The 19,369-nt window shown below is 40.4% G+C and overlaps 1 protein-coding gene across 1 annotated transcript; it reads right to left on the bottom strand.

Annotated features, from left to right (window-relative positions):
* Positions 1-2,443: 2,443 nt before the first annotated feature.
* TMEM18 (transmembrane protein 18) lies at positions 2,444-5,357 on the bottom strand. Its single transcript, XM_071441627.1, has 5 exons — positions 5,157-5,357; positions 4,811-4,931; positions 4,127-4,181; positions 3,157-3,250; positions 2,444-3,060 (listed from the first exon to the last, which is right to left on the bottom strand). The coding sequence occupies exons 1-5, from the start codon at positions 5,202-5,204 to the stop codon at positions 2,971-2,973; spliced, it is 408 nt and encodes a 135-aa protein (XP_071297728.1). The 5' UTR covers positions 5,205-5,357; the 3' UTR covers positions 2,444-2,970.
* Between the last annotated feature and the right edge of the window lie 14,012 nt (positions 5,358-19,369).

Genomic DNA, 19,369 nt, shown 5'->3' with positions numbered 1-19,369 from the left:
AAAAAGACTTTATTAAGGGCAAATCGTGTCTGACCCACCTGGCGGTCTTTTATGATAGAGTGACTGCAACAGTCAACAGGGGAAGACCGACAGATGTCATCTGCATAGACTTGTGCAAGGCCTGTGACCAGTCCCACACACTGTCATCACTGAACTGGAGACACATGGATTTGAAGTGTGGACTATTCTGTGGATAAAAAACTGGCTGGATGGACACAAGTAGAGGATTGTAGTCAATTGCTTACATCCAGGTAGGAGCCAGTGACAAGTGGTGTCCCTCAGAGCCCTAGTCCTGGCATTGGTGCCCTTTAGTGCTTTAACAACAACACTGTGAGATCCAGTGCAACCTCAGCAAGTTTGCAGATGACAAAAAGCTGAGTGCTACAGGTGACACAAAGAAGGAAGGAGTGTCATCTAGAGATGTTCAGCCTAGAGAAGAGAAAACTCCAAGGGGACCTGGTTGCAGCTTTTCAGTATTTAAAGGGTGCTTACAAAAAAGAGGGGGAGCAGCTTTCTATGAGGACATGCAGTGATAGAACAAAGGAGATCAGCTTTCAGCTAAAAGAGGGCAGGTTTAGATTAGTTGTTAGGAGGAAAGTCTTCCTCAAAAAATGGCGAGGCCTTGGTTGCTCAGAGAAGCTGTGGATGCTGCAACCTGGCAGTGTTCAAGGCCAGGCAGCATTGGATCTTTGGCCACCCAGTCTAGTGGATGGAATCCTGACCATGGCTGGTGAGTCAGAACTAATGATCTTCAAGGTCTCCTTCAACCCACTTGTTTTTGTGATACATGGGAACCACATTTTTGTGTTTGTGAAAATTTATCTCACCTGTTTCTTATTGTAGTTCCAGGAGTCAGGGAAGGTTTTAAACTCGCAATTTTGAGACCCTCATCCTTCAAAAAAATACTGATACAATTTTTGAATTTGGAGCTGTTTATGCTTTTATAAAGCAATACTTCTAGAACACAAAAAAAATGCCATCATGCTTTTGAAAGTAAGTATCTTTGAAAGCAAGTATCTTTTTACCAACATTACACAGAAGATAGGCAAAATAGCAAACTATTTAGAGAAAATTTGCCTTGGATGTACTAAATCAGGCACACTGTTTTCCACTGCAAGACTTGCTCAGCTGCTCTGAACCTCCTCACGGTGAATCAAATTCATACACTTCACACTGTGAAATGAAGGTTACTTGATAACAGGTGTTATCTCCATATGAAGTACTACAGCTTCAAGTGTGGGATACTAAAACAATTGTGCACTGATTTATGCAGAAGTTATCACCGGGAAGTCAGGAGCACAACATTTGAGTGGTCATGATGAAGGCCATGTGTGAAAATTGCAAGTCTCCTCATCAAATTGCAGGAGCAAGGCTGAACTTTTATAAACCAGCCTGGGAGGACAACATCCTGTGTATATGAAATCAAAAAGGTCCGTTCCTTGGTCCTGGTGACAGCTGCAGGCATTTGGACAGACTCCCTTCACTCCTTCCCAAAAAGCACACAATATCTACCAGACCACTCAAAATTTCTCCATATAGTTGACACCACCCAGCACTGCACCAAGAGTCGCAGAATGGTCAGAATTCATGACCACAAACCTGCATCTATTAAGATTGCTAATATAAAATAGCCTAGCTGCCAGTAGCTCTGGATGGAGCAATGAGTGGGTAAAGGAACACTAAAGAGGCAAGGGAAATGTAAATCAATGGATCCAACACTAACACTTCACTGCCCTTTCAGTAGAGTTTCACTTTGTCCCTGTTTAGGAAACTTGCAAACTGTGTAGGACATGCATTTGCTCTCTTCCTCAAGTCCCTATCTCCACTTCTGTGAATTACTTTAATTTGAGTAATTAAAATTAGTTTCACAAATACTTCCTTAGCTTATAAACTTACAGGTATTCTGCAATTCTGTACCCAAATGCTTTTCACATTAGTATAAGATCAGCTTTGTAGATCACCTTTCCTGTCTTAAATGACAGCTATTTTAGACAGAACAGTACATCTCCACACAAAGATACAACTTTTACTAAATATAGACAGTATCCACTATGTCCATACCCCTTCTCCAATTAACCTTAATTCAATAAAAACAGGCTACTTGAAGCAAAACTAAAGCCTTCTTCATTTTTAACTATTTGTATTTTTCAGTTTTTGATTTTAAAAAAGCATTAAAAAGGGAACAAAACTGTGCATAACATTACTAAGTTTCTTTCCTTTCTTTCTGTTCTACAAAGAAGCATAAAATGATCAAATTTTCATCCAGCTTTAAAAAATGTATTTATCTAGAAGCCTTAAAAACATGAAGTATAAATTGAAAGAAATGAAGAGATAATTTTTAATTATTTACACAAATTAAACTGGGGAATTTGCCAAACTGGGAATTTTAATCAGACAAAAAGAAGGAAAAAGTCTGATTAAAAATGAATACAAATCAACTCCATTTGAGATACAGTAAGAGGATAGTTTTATTTATAAAATGCCACTGGCACACAGTACACATAGGAAGTATGAAACTTGATTTATAAAGAAGTGAAGTGCTTCACAGAAGCATGGATTCCTGAGTTATTCTGAATAAAATCTCTCATTTACTGTAATTCACAACACAGCTCCAATTGGCTTAAGCAGCAGAATAACTGATACTTGATAAGCACAGAATAAAGACATAGTAAAAAAATACACAGGCAAATGGAAACTGGGATTGTGCCTCAACAATACTAACAGCCTTGGTCATGGAGGAAAACAATCTTACGCTGAAGGGCAAAAGACTTGTTAAGACTGGTTTCATAATTTCACAGCCAAGTCAAATGTACTGTAGATACCTGCTTTCACCTCAATGCCCACAGCCACAATCACAAAGTCCTCTTGACAACAGACACAAAAATACTTCTGTTCCTGCATACCCTTACAGAAGGACTGATTATCCAGACAGGCATAATTACAACTGAAGAAAGAAAAAGTTTGGCACTTTCACTTCTTTTTCTCTTTTTCTACTTTCCTTCTCTGCTGTAGCATCTTTAGTTCAGTCATTACATTCAAAGTTCTGTAAACCCAGGAGACCTGAAAAGAAAGTAAATTATTAAATTCATTAAATTAATTCATATACTTTACTTACTCATTTACTGAAAGCATCTGTATCAATGAACACATACATACCACAATTATAATAGTATTCACCAGCAGTGGTGCTGAAAATACAAGTGAAATGAACATTCCTCTTGAATCAAAGTATTGGTATTTAGAAAAGAGCCTGAAAGAAATAAAAAGAAAATGAAAGACAAAGTTTTATTTAGTGTAGTTCACACATTCAACTTTCCCAGCAGCTATTCTACATGGACACATCATCCCACATCTTGGGATCACCAAGCATAGGTTAGCATTCTACTGCATTAAGTCAGAAGAAAAGAGGCAGTTGATACTTCTTCAGTTATAAATATTAATATCAGTCTTTCACTTCTTTACAGTTTTACTGTGTAAAAGCTAGCTAACATGACTGACTACAAGAGTGCATCACAAATCATGCTTATTCTGAAGCACCTGAAATGACTTGAGGTATTTTGCTTACTTATATCAGAAAATGTAACAACAATAATAAATGTAGCAAAGCTGTAATTAGGTCATATATGCCTGAAACATGACTACAACTAGATGCCAGCATAAAGTAGTGTTAAACACGTAACTTTCAGTAATATCAGAGAAAGATTAAGTCAATGCTCAAAATATCAAATAAACCATCAGTTTAATTCTGGTATGCACATTTAGTAAAACAGGCAAATGTTAATGTTTGTTATACATAGAGGTAATTATATAAAGCAGCAGTGGTATTTTTGGGAAGTGGTTCTTCAACTATTAAACATGAATACCAAACCCCCTCCCCCAAACAAACAAAGAAACAAAACCCACCAAGAAACCCCCAAAAAATCCACCATAGCTCACATTCTTTTCCCCTTAACCATAGAACTCTGCTTTTCTCTCAGTTCTTTGATGAGTTATTTTACAAGCATCCATATAAACAGATTTTAAGCAGTACAGTAAATGCATGCTACCATTATTATTTCTTAAAAGTATGTGATAATTATGTTGTACTGTATAGTTTTATTCAAAAAATGAAAGTGAAAACATTTACCTCCAATTCATGGCTGCTAATTCATTGATATATTCAGCACAGTACACTAAGCCCACTATAAATAAAAGAAAAAAATTAGACTTGGTATTTCTTTAAAAATAAATTGCTCATAATACATCATCTAGTCTAAATCCATGTAGTCTTAAACCAAAGCTAGTATGTGTTCTGCCAGTCAGCCATGACTGCTTTGGCTAGGCAAGGTCCCTGTGGACTCTCAGGCTGATAAACCCTGGGATAACACAAGTTGTTACTGCAATGTCCAAGCCAGTCTTGCTCTTCCTCATGCCATTATCACGGCTGGCAGCAGGGCACATAATGAACTTGCTCCAGAAACTAAAGCTGACCGTATTCACCGAACTGCACCATTAGAACAAGGCAGAGTACAAAGCAACTGCTGGCTCTCAGTCGATTTTTTTCTGCTTTCCCAGCACAGAACACTTCATCGGGAAGCTGCGATACACACGGCAATGACCACGCAGTCACCTTACTCATCCCACTTCCTCACCAAGGCCAGAACTTTAAGTCACTACTTCATACATTTTCTTAGAAATGAAAGAAATACGTATTTTTAGGTCACAGCAGGATCTATAGCAGATTATTATCGACAGACACACGCACTGCTGGCGGGGATATACGAGCTTGCAGGCACTGCTCTGGCAGCGCACGGCGTGCCCGGGCACTCACCCATGCAGAGGAAGAGCCCGACCTGCACCCGGCGGTGCTGCAGGGACGCGCAGGTCAGCAGGAAGCAGAGCAGGTGGAAGGCGGCCAGCCCCAGCAGCCAGGGCTCGGACCAGTCCGTGCTCTGCGGGCACAGGGAAAGCGGGTCAGGCAGACAGCGGCGGGACAACGGGCGGCCACAGCGACCGAGCACGGCCGGTGTCGCTCACGGACCACGGACCGCGCCCCGCAGCCTCCCGTAGCAGGCTCGGCAAGGAGCGCACCCACAGCAAAGGCCTCCCCCCTCCCCGCCGGACGGCCCCGCTCCCCCGGACAGCCCCGCTCCCCCGGGTGGCCCTGCTCCCCTCACCGCCAACACGGCCGGCAGCCCCGGCGGGCCGCGCACCGGCGGCTCCATGGCGGCGGCAGCGCCGGTTCTCGCGAGACTCGGGCGGCCGCCGCTTCTCCTGCGGGGCGATGGTTGAAGGGGGCAGCGGTGCTCGATGCGGCTCCGCCTTCCCCGAGGCGAGGGGACCGCCGATGGTCCCGCGGTTCGGAACACGGGCTCAGGTGGCTCCGCACACCTCGGTGGCTCCTTCTCCTGAGGGTGCTCTGGTCGCGTGTTGAGCGTTTGACGTCGGGCGGCCGCCAATGTCCCCGTCTGCTCTGTGGCGTCCCGCTGGGCTCGGCGCTGTGGGTCCGTGGCCCAGCACTGGTGTTAGCTTTTGGTCTCCTGTCAGCAACACCCAGGGTTGCCTTTAGCGGTGGAAGTGCACGGAAGAAAGAGGTTTAAGTCCAGCTGGGAGTTCTTCAAACACAAACACAGTTGAGCTCTCCAGGCAGGAACTTAAGTCAAATGAAAACCACTTTTTCTCTCCAAGTGAAACCCACCGTGACCCCCCGCCCGCCTCGAGTGGCAGCGGGGCCCCCTCCTGTTACTCCTGACCCCCCTCTGCCACTACAGCAGAGCTCAAGGACACATTTTTTAACTTTGGAAGTTGAAAAAAAAATTAAAATATTACAATGGAAAGGGAACAAGAGACAGGTTAAACCTCTAATTTATAATTCCATTTGCTAAACACACCTAGGTCTAGAAGAACCGACTATTCTTAAGACTTACCACTTAAAGAGCATTTCAAACTCAGATTCCTAACAAAGCCAAATCTAATTTAAAGAATTACATCTGTTGAACAAACATTGTTTTAGTATATATCTCCACATTCTGCTTTCATTGATTTTTTTTTTTTTTCTGACATTTTAGCTTATCAGGTGTGAACCTTTGGCTTTTTTTTTTTTCAAATGTTTTGAAGTGCATGTATAAGTAAATATTTCAGATACTCTTTTAATTTAGTTTACCATATAGCCAGATATGGGTCATCAGTGTGACCTGGTCTCTCTTCACTGTCAAACTTCTGCAATTTAATATGCGATACCTGAAACTGAGGATTTTTTTTTTAATTTTTAGTTTTTTCGCTTTAGGTTTTTGTTAGTCTTTTTCTCAACAAAAATAGTATCTGGAGGCTAATCAAGGCTTTCACTTGAAGTGTTGTAAAATTAAGTAAGGTGATTGAAAGGTGGTAATTACCATTATTGTCTTAAAATTAGGACTAGGGGAAAAAAAGATATTTTTATCCCACATTGTAGATTGGAAAACAAGACTGCAATAACATGGACCTGTATGGGCTGGGATCTGATCTGCTGGGAAGCAGCTCTGTGGAGAAGGACCTGGGGGTCCTGGTGGCCAACAAGCTGCTCACAAACCAGCGGTGTGTCCTTGTGGCCAAGAGGCTGAAGGTATCCTGGGGTGCACTGGGAAGAGCATTGCCAGCAGGTCACAGGAGGTGATCCTGTCCTTCTACTCAGCCCTGGTGAGGCACATCTGGAGTGCTGTGTCCAGTTCTGGGCTCCTCAGGACAAGAGAGATGTGGAGCACCTGGTGTGGGTCCCATGGAGGGCTACAAAGATGATTAAGGGACTGGAACATCTCTTTTATGAGGAAAGACTGAGGGAGCTGGGCCTGTTCAGCCTCCAGAAGAGATGACTGAGGTGGGACCTCATCAATGTCTGTTGGTCTCTGAAGGGAGGGTGTCAAAAGGATGGACCAGGCTCTTCTTGGTGGTGCCCAGCAATAGGACAAGAGGCAATGGGCAAAAACTGATGCACAGGAAGTTCCAGCTGAAGATGAGGAAGAACTTCTTTACTGTGTGGGTAACCAGGCACGGGAACAGTTTGCCCAGAGAGGCTCTGGAGTCTCCATTCCTGGGGATATTCGAGAACCATCTGGAAACAATCCTGTGTAGTGTGCTGTAGGGTGACCCTGCTTGAGCAGGGTGGTTGGACCAGATTGTGGTCCATTGTGGTCCCTTCCAGCCTGACCCATTCTATGACTTGTTTGGACAGTCTTACGGCTAATAATAAATTTTTGTGTTTTGTAAATGAGGAATGAGTTTTGTGTAATTGTTTAGTAGTTGACTTCAGAAACTGTCTGCAATAGCTGAAGGGCTTCAATGAATGCAGGATGCAGTCATTAACTATATGAGTGGAATATGCTGGTCAGTGGTGAATCTGTGATGCAGACAAAGTGGGTGGAGAAGAAATTATTGGCTTACTATGGCTACAACATGTTTAATTAAAAATTCATGCAGCTGTTACTGTCAGCCACTGTAGCATCAGCAGAAACTTTCCTATAGGGAAATAGGAGTTGTTTCTTTAAGACTGACTAAGATAAAGTCAATAATGCTGTTTGTCAGCAGATGGTAGCAGATACATAAGTATTGCCATATCTTTTGTGTAGTACATGTTCTCTTTCATTTATTTTTAGTGGAAAATGAAATGTGAACAGAAGATACTTAGAAGGCAGTGAACAGATACATTACTCTTTAATAAGGAAAAACTTGTGTATTTGTCCTTTTATAGCTCCTTTGCAGAACCAGTATGTGACAATTAGGGCCTAATTTTTAGAATACTAACCATAATTATATAGTAATAATAATAATAATAAAGAAATGTTTATGTTCTCATTATTATAAGTAACTGAAGTAATTTGTAAAACTCCCTCTCAGTTTTCTGTTGCAAGATTCAGAATCCTATGTAATTTTCTTCTGCACTACAGTATTATCCAAGCAGTTTGGATAAAAGATAAAAAAAACTTGGTTGATAAAAGGAATTTTTTCCCTTTTAACGACAGAAAAATTTCATTTACTTTACATAGGAAAAGATCTAAAATCAGACATTTATCTTAAGTTTATGTTGCTGAAAAAACAAGCTGGCTAGTAAAAGTCTATGTACAATAGGACATGTCAAATTTAAATGCTAAATTATGTTCCTAGTCATAGCCCTTACACGTTTGCCTGCAGATCATATTTTGCAGTACTAGAAACCACACAGAAGTGCCTGTTATACTTCCTGCTGAAGGAAATTGATTCTGCAGGAGAAGATGTGAGAAGGTGTGTGAGTGAGTGAATGAGGCAGCCCCTCACCTCATCAGTCAAGGCAAAGATCCGAGGTGAACACATGTGGGGGTTAGTGACAGGTGTTGACAGCCCAATCTGTGTGCTTTGTAAAATCCCACTGCAGAGTTCTGCTCTTGGGGACAGGGACTGCTCATCTCTGCATCTCCTGCCTGCCTCACAGCCTGCTCCCATGGAGTCCTGTGTTGTACTGGCTGTCTTCAGTAGTCTTTCCAGAGCATTGGGAGGCATGAGCAGCTTCACTGTGAAAACATGCTGAACGTGGGAGAGGAACCTGGATAATCATTGTTGCCATGGTCACTTTCAGGGCATCATTTTTATCTGCTCTGAAGATTTTCTTTATATTCATGGTTGTGCTCAAAAGCTGCCTTAAATTTGTATTTGCTTCCAAGTGCAACAGAAGTGAGCCTGAGTCTGGTTACTCACACTAATACATGTTTCACTAAAATCCTTCACTTTCCCTGTCCTTGCCATTACAAAACAATCATTTCTGAGTGGTTCCATTATATTTTGCAGCTGCTGTCTCTTTATCTTTTATAGTACCAGCTTTTATTGGTCATTATGTGCTTGGAAAATAAGAATAATAATTGTAGTGTTGTAAAGACTTCTTTAGAAATAGAATTTAGAACTGACTGGATTGCTTTATGTATGTAATTTGTGAGTTTCAGGTTTCGATGATGGATGCTACTTCACCCAAGCTTGAGGTTACCCCTGCTTTTGAGAATGAGTTTGACTGGATGACCTCCAATGGTCTGACCTATATTGCTGTATACTTTGGATTTCCCAAGGATATGGACTGGGACCAGCTGGCTGGGAAGCAGCACTGCTGAGCACAGCCCGAGAAGCCTGGGGGGATGCAAAAAGCTGAACAAAAACCAGCAGTGTGACCTGGCAGCAAATACTGTCAGCAGTTTCTTGTATTAACAACACACCCAGGAGATTGAGGGATTCAGTATTCATCAGGACACATCTGTATCTACCTTTGGATACTTCAAATATAAGGAGAGTAGAGCTAAACGGTGAAAATTCAGCAGAGAGCTGTCAAAATACTCAGGGAGTTCAAGAACTTGTCCTGGAGCAGGGGCTGAGGGAGCTGGGCTTGTTTGGCCTGGCAAGAGGTGTCTCCAGGGGAAACCCAGTAGCAACCTGACAGTGCTTATGAGGAGCTTGTGAAAAAGATGGAGCAGGGCTCTCCTGGTGTGAGAATGAGGGGCGATGCACCTAAAGTGAAGCTAGAAGTTTGGGCTGGATAAAAAGAAAAGATTTTTCCTCATGAGGACTGTCAAACAGTGGAAAAGGTGTCTGAAGAAGTGGGATGCCTCTTTTTGGGGGATTTTTTGACTCAGTTGGATAAAATCCTGAGCAACATGGTCTCTCCTCATAATGAATCTAGCTTTGAGCAGAAGGTTGAAATGACTTCTTAAGGTCCCTTCCAACCTGGATTACTCTGATTAAGTGATTCCACAACTTAAAATGAGAAAAAACAACGTTTTAGTAGTGTTTACTAAACAATATTGCTTTAGCCTGGAAGTGAAATAAATGCTTTTGTGTGTTTTTTTCAGAATCTTATTCCCATATTCCCTCTCTTTCATCTACTTTCTGTCAGGGCTTTTTTTCCACATTGCAAGTAGCTTCAGGCATCTTCATGCTTATTTTTCTTCCTCCTTTATTCTCAGACAGTACATGCAGTCTGAAATACAAATGTCTTTTTTTTTCCCTCTACCTAATAACATGACCTCCTGTTAAATTGTTCCACTAATCCCAACAAAGGTCTCAGAATCCTTTCAAAGCCTTACTCTATTCTGGCAAAGAAACCAGATTTTTATTTCTGTTGTGATCTTTTTCCATTCAGGGTGGAAGAGGCCAAGTGTAGTTGCAAGCAAAAATCTGTCCTGACGGTCTCAAGTCCTGTTCTTAATTATATACTTTATTGTCTCTTTGACTCATTCTGAAGTGTTCTTCTCACAGAATTGCTGCATTGATTGTTTTTAATTTCAGAAATACCACTTCATGTCATTCCATGGGATGGTATGGAAATAAAGCACCTCTGCATTTCTTTGATGTGTGATTGCATTGCACCTGAGACAATGAAGTGCATTTAACTTGCAACACAGCTATTGTAATAAAAGGGCAAGAAGGAATAGAAGTACCTGGGTTGTGCAGGGCAACTTTCAGCATTGTATCTGATCTGATTGCAGAACTTCATGTCAGCATTGTATTTTCTCCTTCAGGGCATGCTGTTAAGGCACATCCCAGCCACTCCTGCCTGTCATTCTTAACATGTAGGGGAAGTACAAGCTGCAGGGAGCAGCAGGAGCAGGATCAGCAGGAGAGACATTTTTGTGAACACGTCGTTGTTCAGCCTTTTCATCTCTGAGATTAAACACTTGATACAAATCTTGTACTTTGAGGCTCTTGCTGCTTCTTGCTTATCATCATTCTCTAATGAAAGAAGAATGAAGTGTGGAAAAATGGTGGTAATTTGGCAAAAGACAGCCAAGAGCTAGAAAGCCAGCACATCCATCTATTGCTCCTGGAGCTGTCCATGGTTGTGCTTTCTGGTGTTTTGTCTATTTCATATCCTCAGCAGTTCATAGTTCTGTTGGTATAATGAGTCCAAATGGCTCAGCCCATCTGAACACTTAAGATTTGAACACTTAAGATTTGATTTTTTGGATATAGAAATTGACACACACAAATTATGTACTTTCTAATACAACAATAATTGCAAATGTGTAAACATTTATCCATTTAACATGTCCATTTAACATTTAGCTCCTTAATCCCTGTGAGCTAAAAGCATATGACCAGAGAATATTCCCATTTTGAAATTTTTGGGCACAGGTGTGGGAGCTCCACTGCAACATCTTGCATTACAAGAGTTGAGAAGCAGGCAGTTAATCCTCCTCCAGCATTTTTTTAGTTTGAGGTTTTACAGATTCATAGGTTATTCCACAATGCTGTTCCCTCATAACTGGTGGGAAATGTCTCTAGCTGTATTCTTGACTGGATAGGGGTGTTGCTGTGGTGATGATGTTTTGAATTGTTCACACACTGCTGTTCAATGTGTGATATATGTATTTTAATTCAAGGTTATCTCCCATGATAGCACACCAGTGCTGACAAATCCACTGTTGGGAAGATTATGACAGAAGTTTTAGGCACTATTCTGTACATGGATTTTATATGACCTTTCTGTGTCAGAGATTCAAAATATCTAAATCATCAGAGATTTTGATTTAAGAGTATTTCCCAGTTTTGTAGGTGTCTGTGGTAGGGACAAAGATTTGCAGGTCCCCTATGAGCTGAGATGTCATCCTTGCACAAGGATGTAGATGGATGTTTTGAGGCACTGAAAAAGGAAATGTATGAGAGATAAATCAGCAAAAACATTTAAGAAGCTAACACACAGCATATCTGGAAAGCCTGAGAGAAAAGTCAAGTTGCACTAATTCCAAGACAATGATGAATGCAAGAAGGAGACCACACAGAATATTTTGGGCAAAGACTAATTTTTAGACATACAGACAGAAGAATTGCAGACCTAACTCTTGAATTCTCAGTTGCATACCTGTTGTTTGCAATCTGTTCTGTTCTGTCCAGTAACCATATCCTGTACTTCCTTCCTGGAAAAGTGTTCTACAACTGGAGATCCTCTCCTCCAGCTCCATCCTCCCATTTTTATGTTCTGTGTCCAGTCTTTCCGTGCCCTGCTTGTACAATAAGCAGTACTGCCAGAAAGTAAGATAATAGTCATTTGTTTAAAAAAGAAAAAAAAAAAAAAAGAAAAAAATATCCCCTGCAGTGCCTTTTGGTAGCATCCTGGAAAATACAAAATGAGAAAGAAAAAGTACAGCAGAGGAAAGACAATGACAAAATATGGTAACACCTGGGGCACCACTAAAAATCAATTCTAGAACCTACATTATCAATTAAAGGACAGTGCTTCTCTGTGTGCTTGACCCCACACATAGCAATATTAGGAATGGCAACATTCACCCTTTTGCAGTGTACATTGCAATACCCTTTCCTCGTTACTGCTGTTTTCTCTGTTTCCAATTAAATTTACCTTGCTTTAAAACAGGCTCTCCTAATATATTGCCAGATGCTGCATTTACATAAATATGGGTAACACACATTCACAGAGGGACAGGGAAAGAAACTGTTTCACTGTTGTCCTAATGAAAACAAATAAATGTGTGATCACATGGAAGTAGCTGCTCTGTCTTCCTTGCCCCTTATCCCTTATCCCTGACAGAGTCAAACTGCTGCATGGCTTCACGGTGTCATTAGCTGTTGCTGGGAGAAAGATGCAGGCAGAGATCTTTTCCTTAAAGATTAAGTCTAGTCTTTCACCTCTAGCAGTGGATGGGCAATCTTCCAGATGTCATGAACCACTGGAATTAACTGTCTCTCACCAGTACAATTTTGAGTGAAAGTCAGGGCTCTAGCATTATCAAATCTCTTCAAAAAATGCTCATATAGAGACTCCAGGGTATTGGGATGTTTTCACTGGGGACAGTGGTTTATCTCTCTCTTTTTCAACACCTTTGAATATCTCTCAAGAGGGTCCTCTGATCTCTTCCAAGCTTCAGAAACTGTTTTTCTTCTCACAGACAAAATTCTTCCGTTCACTGTAATAGAGATGGATTTTCCTGGGTTTAGCAGGCTTAGCTTTTATCCCTTTTTTTCAAATATTGCCTTCATTTTAATTTTAACTTCATGCAACATTAATTTGGTAGGGTGGGACTCTGCAAGAATGGCCTTGTTACCTTTGCAGACTGCTATCAGATCATTCAACCTTACAATGAAATTTTTGGTCCTTTCTGTGACTGAACTCACCAGAATTGGGGTGATGACCCTCCAAGAGCTCCCCTTGTTTTTGTTCTCCTGAACTGAAGATATAATGGTGGTATAAGAGCACTTACATTGATGTGTTAAATACTGTCTTAGAGTTGTCCTCTTTGGAAGTAGAAAGGCCATTTTTTTTTTGGTGGAAGGTCTGTAAGCTTGTGACTGGTCTCCTATTACTTTCCTGCTCATTTTGGATTTCCTTCAACTACAGAGGAAGGACAAGGCACATAAATATTTCCAGATCTGTTGCTTGCAAATAGCAGGATTTCAGAGTTTCTGAATTCTTGCTTTAAAGGCTGTACTTTGTGTCCCCAGTAACCCTGGTACTCTGGATTGCATCTCAGTGTGAAGCTTTCTGCTTAGTTTGGGAGAGAAACCACAGTGTGTGCACAGGCTGTGTGCCCAAAGTGTGCTCCTTGTAACTCCAGGCACGGACACTCAGCACATTCATACCTAGGGGAAGTGATGCTGCTCAGTAAACTGCTAATGTAGATTCACCTGAACTGTTCAAGTTAAGTATGCTATCCTTAGTTAATTAACTCAGAAGTTCATCCTCACTGGAGGAAAAAAAGACTTCTAGGTGGTCTAAGGAAGAAGGCCTAAGGCAGAAGGTTGAAAATATCTGTGAGACTTTCTTTCTATGGAAACATTCAGAGAGCTATTTTATTTAGCTTGTTTCTGTTTAAATTGAGGGAATGAAATACTTGTCTATGCGAGAATTTGTTTTATTTGATCTGTTTAACATATAAAGGAAAAATCCAAATAGTGGTTCTGTTAGTTGTTAACTATTAATCTGCTGGTGGGGTTTTTTCAGATATCAGAGCATTTTTAAAGGCTTACTTGTGGTTTTGGTGGGTTTTATTTAGTGCTGTTACAAGGCTAAGGTGGTTATAGGAAAACCTTCCTTTTATGGACAGTGGACTTTATGCACTAACTGGTACAACATTTTTGTTTGTCAGTATCCAGTAGCAGATTCCTAGGGAAGAATATAAGAACAGGAAAATCAGGTAGTGATACGTGCCCAATAAATTCTCTCTGTATCTTCCAGCTCTTTGCTTTGGAATACTGAAAGCTGGAAGAAATTCTTTGTGACTGAGATTTGAACTGAAGCTTCTAAAGGCTCAGTGAAAAACCTTAAACAATTCCTGGTGATCACCAGAAACAGGTTTAAAGAGTGCTGGTGTCCAAATACACGGGCAGTAAACCTGATATCGCCCAGCGGGCTGTGAGTCCAAGGGTACCCGAGTGTGCAGTGGAAGATGAGGAGGAGAAACTGGCATCCAGCGCCGTTTTCCTGTTGGAAAGCAGCGGCAGGTGGCGCTCTGGCTTTGCTTTTCCGCAGACGCCGCTGTTGCAGGAGCACTGGAGCAGTATTCACTAAACATTCAGATGAACGAAGTTTTGTTCTACGGATCCTCATCATAATAAAAAGCCCAGCGCACCTCTTAAGTGTATGGAACATTGCCTATGCTTCCCACAGGCAATATTAATTGCTTTTTTAGCCCCTACTGCTAAATATTTTTGTGGGTACAATGACACTGCAGATTTCTGTAGGACCTCACTTGTTAGGGAAAAATGCAGGCAGGGTCCTTCATCTTAAAGGTTAGGAAAGCAAAAAAATGTCATCACTGAGACTTAAAAACTGTGTTAGGCATCTCTGTGGTGTCTGCTATGAGCCAACACCTACTGAAGTGTGTCTGTCCCATGCACAGTGTGCTGTGCTGTGCAGAGAAACAGCATCTGCTTCGGTTAATTTGTGCTGTGTCCTACAGCTGTTCCAGCATGAAAAGGAAGTCTGTATTTGGAAGATGGGAAGGCTGGTGAATAGGAGGGCAGTAGCCAAGTGACTCCGAGCTTTCTAGCCATGCCATGCATACAAAGCTAATCACTCACTGTGCTTATCTGTTAGTGCCCTATCACATGCTTTTACTAAGCAGAATTTCTTTGTAGTGTACTTGATCACTGCCGCCTTCTAAGCACATTTATTTACCTAAGAATAATTTGAGATTTATGGGGACAGAGAAGTTCTGATCAGAGTTCTGAATGCTTGTGGATTCTGCCATGTTCCCTGGTGCAACTTAAAATATAGACCCCAGTGGCTCTTGATTTCTTTGTTGAGGCTGGCTCTGGAACCTCAACTGCTGCACAGAACTGGAGAATCTCCATGAGATGATGTGATGGAGAGTAGAATCCTGGCATAAAATTTAGTTTCAAAATGGAGGAAAGACCTGACTTTCTTTCCAAGAAGAATGGTTGCAATCTTAGGTAAGCAGTTTAGTTTCCTGATTTTGAATATATAATGCTCAATATATAATGCTCAAGTGTGCTAAACCAGGTTTTGGCCATTGCCATCTGTTAGGTGAAAGCAAATTACTCCAGAGAGGTGCTGTTGGGCTGCATTCACAAGAATTCAAGTTCCTTGTATTCTCTAATACAAGTTATGATGGTGGTGTAGGGAGAAACTGCCCTAAAATGAATGGAGTAATTCACATCTTTTGGAGAAGGAAAGTTTTGGTAGAGAATCAGTTAGCATGCTGTGCACAGTGGAATAAGAATTAGAGTTTACTTTGGGGATCGCCATGTGCCTCTCTGGCTTATTGAGATGCATTTGAAGCATATGGAAAAGCCTGTATGAAACCAGTCTTGTTGAATTCTTGTATATATTGTCAGTGGGATTAGTGCTGAAGTGCAGCCTGACCTTTCTGAATGCCCATTTCCCTGTTTGGGGAATGTTCTGGTAGGAAGAAAAGTTCAGTCTGAATATGTGCCCAAATGCAGGCAATGGACAGTAATGGAAAAATAAAAATCCTAGAACTTAAGTGCACCTGAAAAATGGGACCTGAAACTGGTATTACATGAATCTGTTTGTTTTTTTTATTTTTTTGATTTTCTTTTTTTTATTTTTGTTGTTTTGGTGTTTTTATTTGTTTGTTTGCTGCTATTTTTTGGTGGTTTTTTCTGTGATAGCCAAATGTTTCTTTTGTAATTTGAAGAAGTGTTTTCGATTTCCCATTATTGGTTTCCTAGAAAAGAGACTGCTGTTAATGACTCCTGGTTTTAAGAGTCTTCTACTATGAACAGTGAAACTCTGTATTAGTTACAAGCACCAAAGGCATGAAGAAAGTGCCTGGTTAAAGACATTAAAAGATGGACTTCTTTGGACTTCTAATTAATGCTTCTTTGGAAAACATAGATGAACAAAAAACATTTCATGGAACATACCTGAATGTTACTGGCTAAATAAGCAGGCAACGAAAGAACAGTGGAGTTTTCAGGTCTTCATATTTTCTTGGGAAACTATGAATAGTTTTGCAGTGGTGTACAAAGAAAACCCATAGTAAATTGAAAAAAATTACTTAGAATGCAGCTCCATTGTATTGACATGAACTGTAAGCAATCTTAGTGATAACTTGTATATTGTAATTACTGGATTCACAGCATAACAGTAGATTCAAGGCTGAAACAATTTTAGTAATTAAAATGTTCAAAACCAGATCGAGTTAAGATATCTGCCACATGTATGACAGTGAAAATGAAATAATATCTGTTAGGGAAAACTCGATATCAAAGAAAAGTTTTAGGCATGGGAACTTGAATTGCAATGTCAGAAAATAAGAACTATTGTATTGTATTACTGTATTGATTCTTTTTAAAATATGTGTGTGAATGAAAGTTCATGCACTTGGGGTTCTCTGCTAACAAGAAAGTTTGAGAGAAAAATGTTAATTACAGAAAACACTTTTTTCTTACAAATGTTTGCTGGAAATAAGAACTGTTAATTTAGGCTGTTGTAATAAGAGGTTTGACTGTAGTAGCTGAAAGGGGGCAGGACTACCGAAAGTTATGCAGGCAATTCACTTTTATGGGAACTGTGTGCAAGACCTAGTCAGATCTCTGATTTTACTTTTTCTCTCCAACTGCTCTCTTTAAGATTTGTTTGGGGATAAATCTAAGGAGGAAGATTCCAGTGTAGGGCATTTGCTTTGTAAACACTTAATGCACCTTTTCCAGACAGATGAATAAGCAGCATGTCCACCTGAGGTGTTGGGGATTTTCAGTTTTACAGAGCTTTCTATGTATTTGAAAGCAAAAAAACTCGTTGTACTTTGTTTAGTCACCCATCTTCAACATATATTTCTAAATACTGGAAAATCCCTGAGAAATTTCACTGGAGAAATGATGAGTGTAATTAAGGATTTTGAAAATTGCACTGTTCTCTCACACAATTTTTTAAAATTTCAGTTGAATGCTATCAATATGACATCTCCATTTCTGGATATTTTCAAAACTTGAGTGGACAACGCTCTGAGCAACATGACCTAACCCTGAAGCTGGCCCTGCTGAGAGTAGGAGGTTTGATTGGATGGCCTCTATGGTCCCTTCTTTGGTAAATTTTTGTATTATTGTGAAGATTCAGTTTCAGCTATTAAAATGCCTCTTTTATAAAGGACAAAATAATTCGGTTATATTCTGACATAAACTCTTGGCATAAGCCATATATAACATCTTTTTCCATAAACAAATACTTTAAGAATTTTTCTCCTTAATTTTTTGAATGAGAAGAGTCCTTTCTGCAAAGTTATATATTTTCCTTCACTTTGATGATTAGTGTTTCTTGAATAAGATTTTTTTTTAAAGAAAAGACTTTTACAGCCAAGTCAATACCCATGAATCTGCCTTTGTTAGTCATGAAATATTCCATTTGCTTTCCATGCATATCCTAATTACTTTCCACTTTTATGTGCAACATATTAGCAGATACTTTTCTTATGCAGGAAGAGGGTTATTTTTGTGTGTGTGTGTGTGATACCTTTGGCAATACCACAAATTTCATACCAAGGGACTGTTCCCAAAGAAGCCATTTAGGAGTTAGTGTCTGAGAAGGGGTGGGAACAAAGACTTTGGTGAGGACACCATGCAGCTTGAGGCCCTTCCAGGATCAGATACCAGAGGAGGAGGAGCTGGCATGGTGACAGCTGTGAGACAGCTTCTTCAGCCTCACCAAAGAGCCTTTAAACAGGTGTGTGTGATCAGCTTTGAGAAAATGCAGTTCCTGATAATCCTGTTGAAATGTGTTGTGATAGTTTTATCCACTGGCTCCCCTCAGCAATTGATCAGACACAGGAGGTGTTGGCAGTGACAATCCAGCGTGTATCAGTTCCTCATAATGCTAGTAGACTCAGAGTTTGAATAGAGCCTAGACCCAGGTCAGGACATTCCCAGGCCTTCAGAGCCTAGGCTGAGTATTCTTGGCATCATTTTAGAAACTGGGAGGCTTTTATAATAGATAACAGAATAACTAGAAATTTACTCTGGCAGTTCTTATGCACTACTTTTACTGAAGTCAAATGTTGCCACTCATAAAAATAATAGCAAAAGCTGTTTAGGATTACACTTAAGAATTACATTTTAAAGGCTGTTATGGGAATTGAAAATAATTTATATTAAAAATTGCAATTTAAAGCAGAAGAAACAATTCAAAAGCTAAGTCTATAAAAGCTGTTCTGGCAATTTTTTTGTCATCAAGATGAAGTCAGTATCATCGTCAGTTCAGAAAAAGTGACAAATTACTGTGTAATTTATGGTGTTGTCCAATGTCACCCAAAGGCTAACAGTACGACCCAAACATACACTGAGACAATGACAGATTGTAATTACTAATGCTTCATCCTGAATAAACCCACGCATTCTCTTCTTTCCTTGTAATGAGAGAGCAGTTCTGAATTTTCTTGGTGGGGGGAAGGCATGCACCAGGAGTTATTTATTTCTGCTAGCTTGCCTAAAGCAAGATCAGTGCTGTAAAATTTAAACCAGAAAGCTATGAAGAAACACTGGAGAGATTAGCAGAATGTGAAGAGCTGGCAGCTAGCCAGTTGTCTACTGTGTTTGGTATTCATTGCACCCCAGTTTCAGTGGTTTCATCACTGTGAGTGAGATGAAGCTGTAAAGTATTAAAAAGTGATTTAATTTTTTTCTATGATAATTTTAATAGGGTACTGAGGATGGGGTGCTGTTGTGATTTAAAGTAACAGCTTATCAAATGGAATGTAGTGTAGTATTGCCAGCTCTTCATTCTTGCAGAGGGGACATGGATTAATGTTAGCTGTTGAAGTTTTTACACGCTCTGGTGTTGGAGTGTGTAAAAACAGGAACGTGCCATTGCTAAAGGAGTTCAGAAACATAAGAGGCACTAACACATTTGGAGCAAGATGAAGAGGAGATGGCAAAAGCCAGAATGTGGCACACAGGGGGTGAAGCG

This window comes from Agelaius tricolor, unplaced genomic scaffold (assembly GCF_023055355.1).
Source record: "Agelaius tricolor isolate 1412-34295 unplaced genomic scaffold, bAgeTri1.0.p SCAF_1, whole genome shotgun sequence".
Lineage (NCBI taxonomy): Eukaryota > Metazoa > Chordata > Aves > Passeriformes > Icteridae > Agelaius > Agelaius tricolor.
Note: the sequence above shows the minus strand (reverse complement) of the source record. Positions and strands in the feature narration are given on the sequence as shown.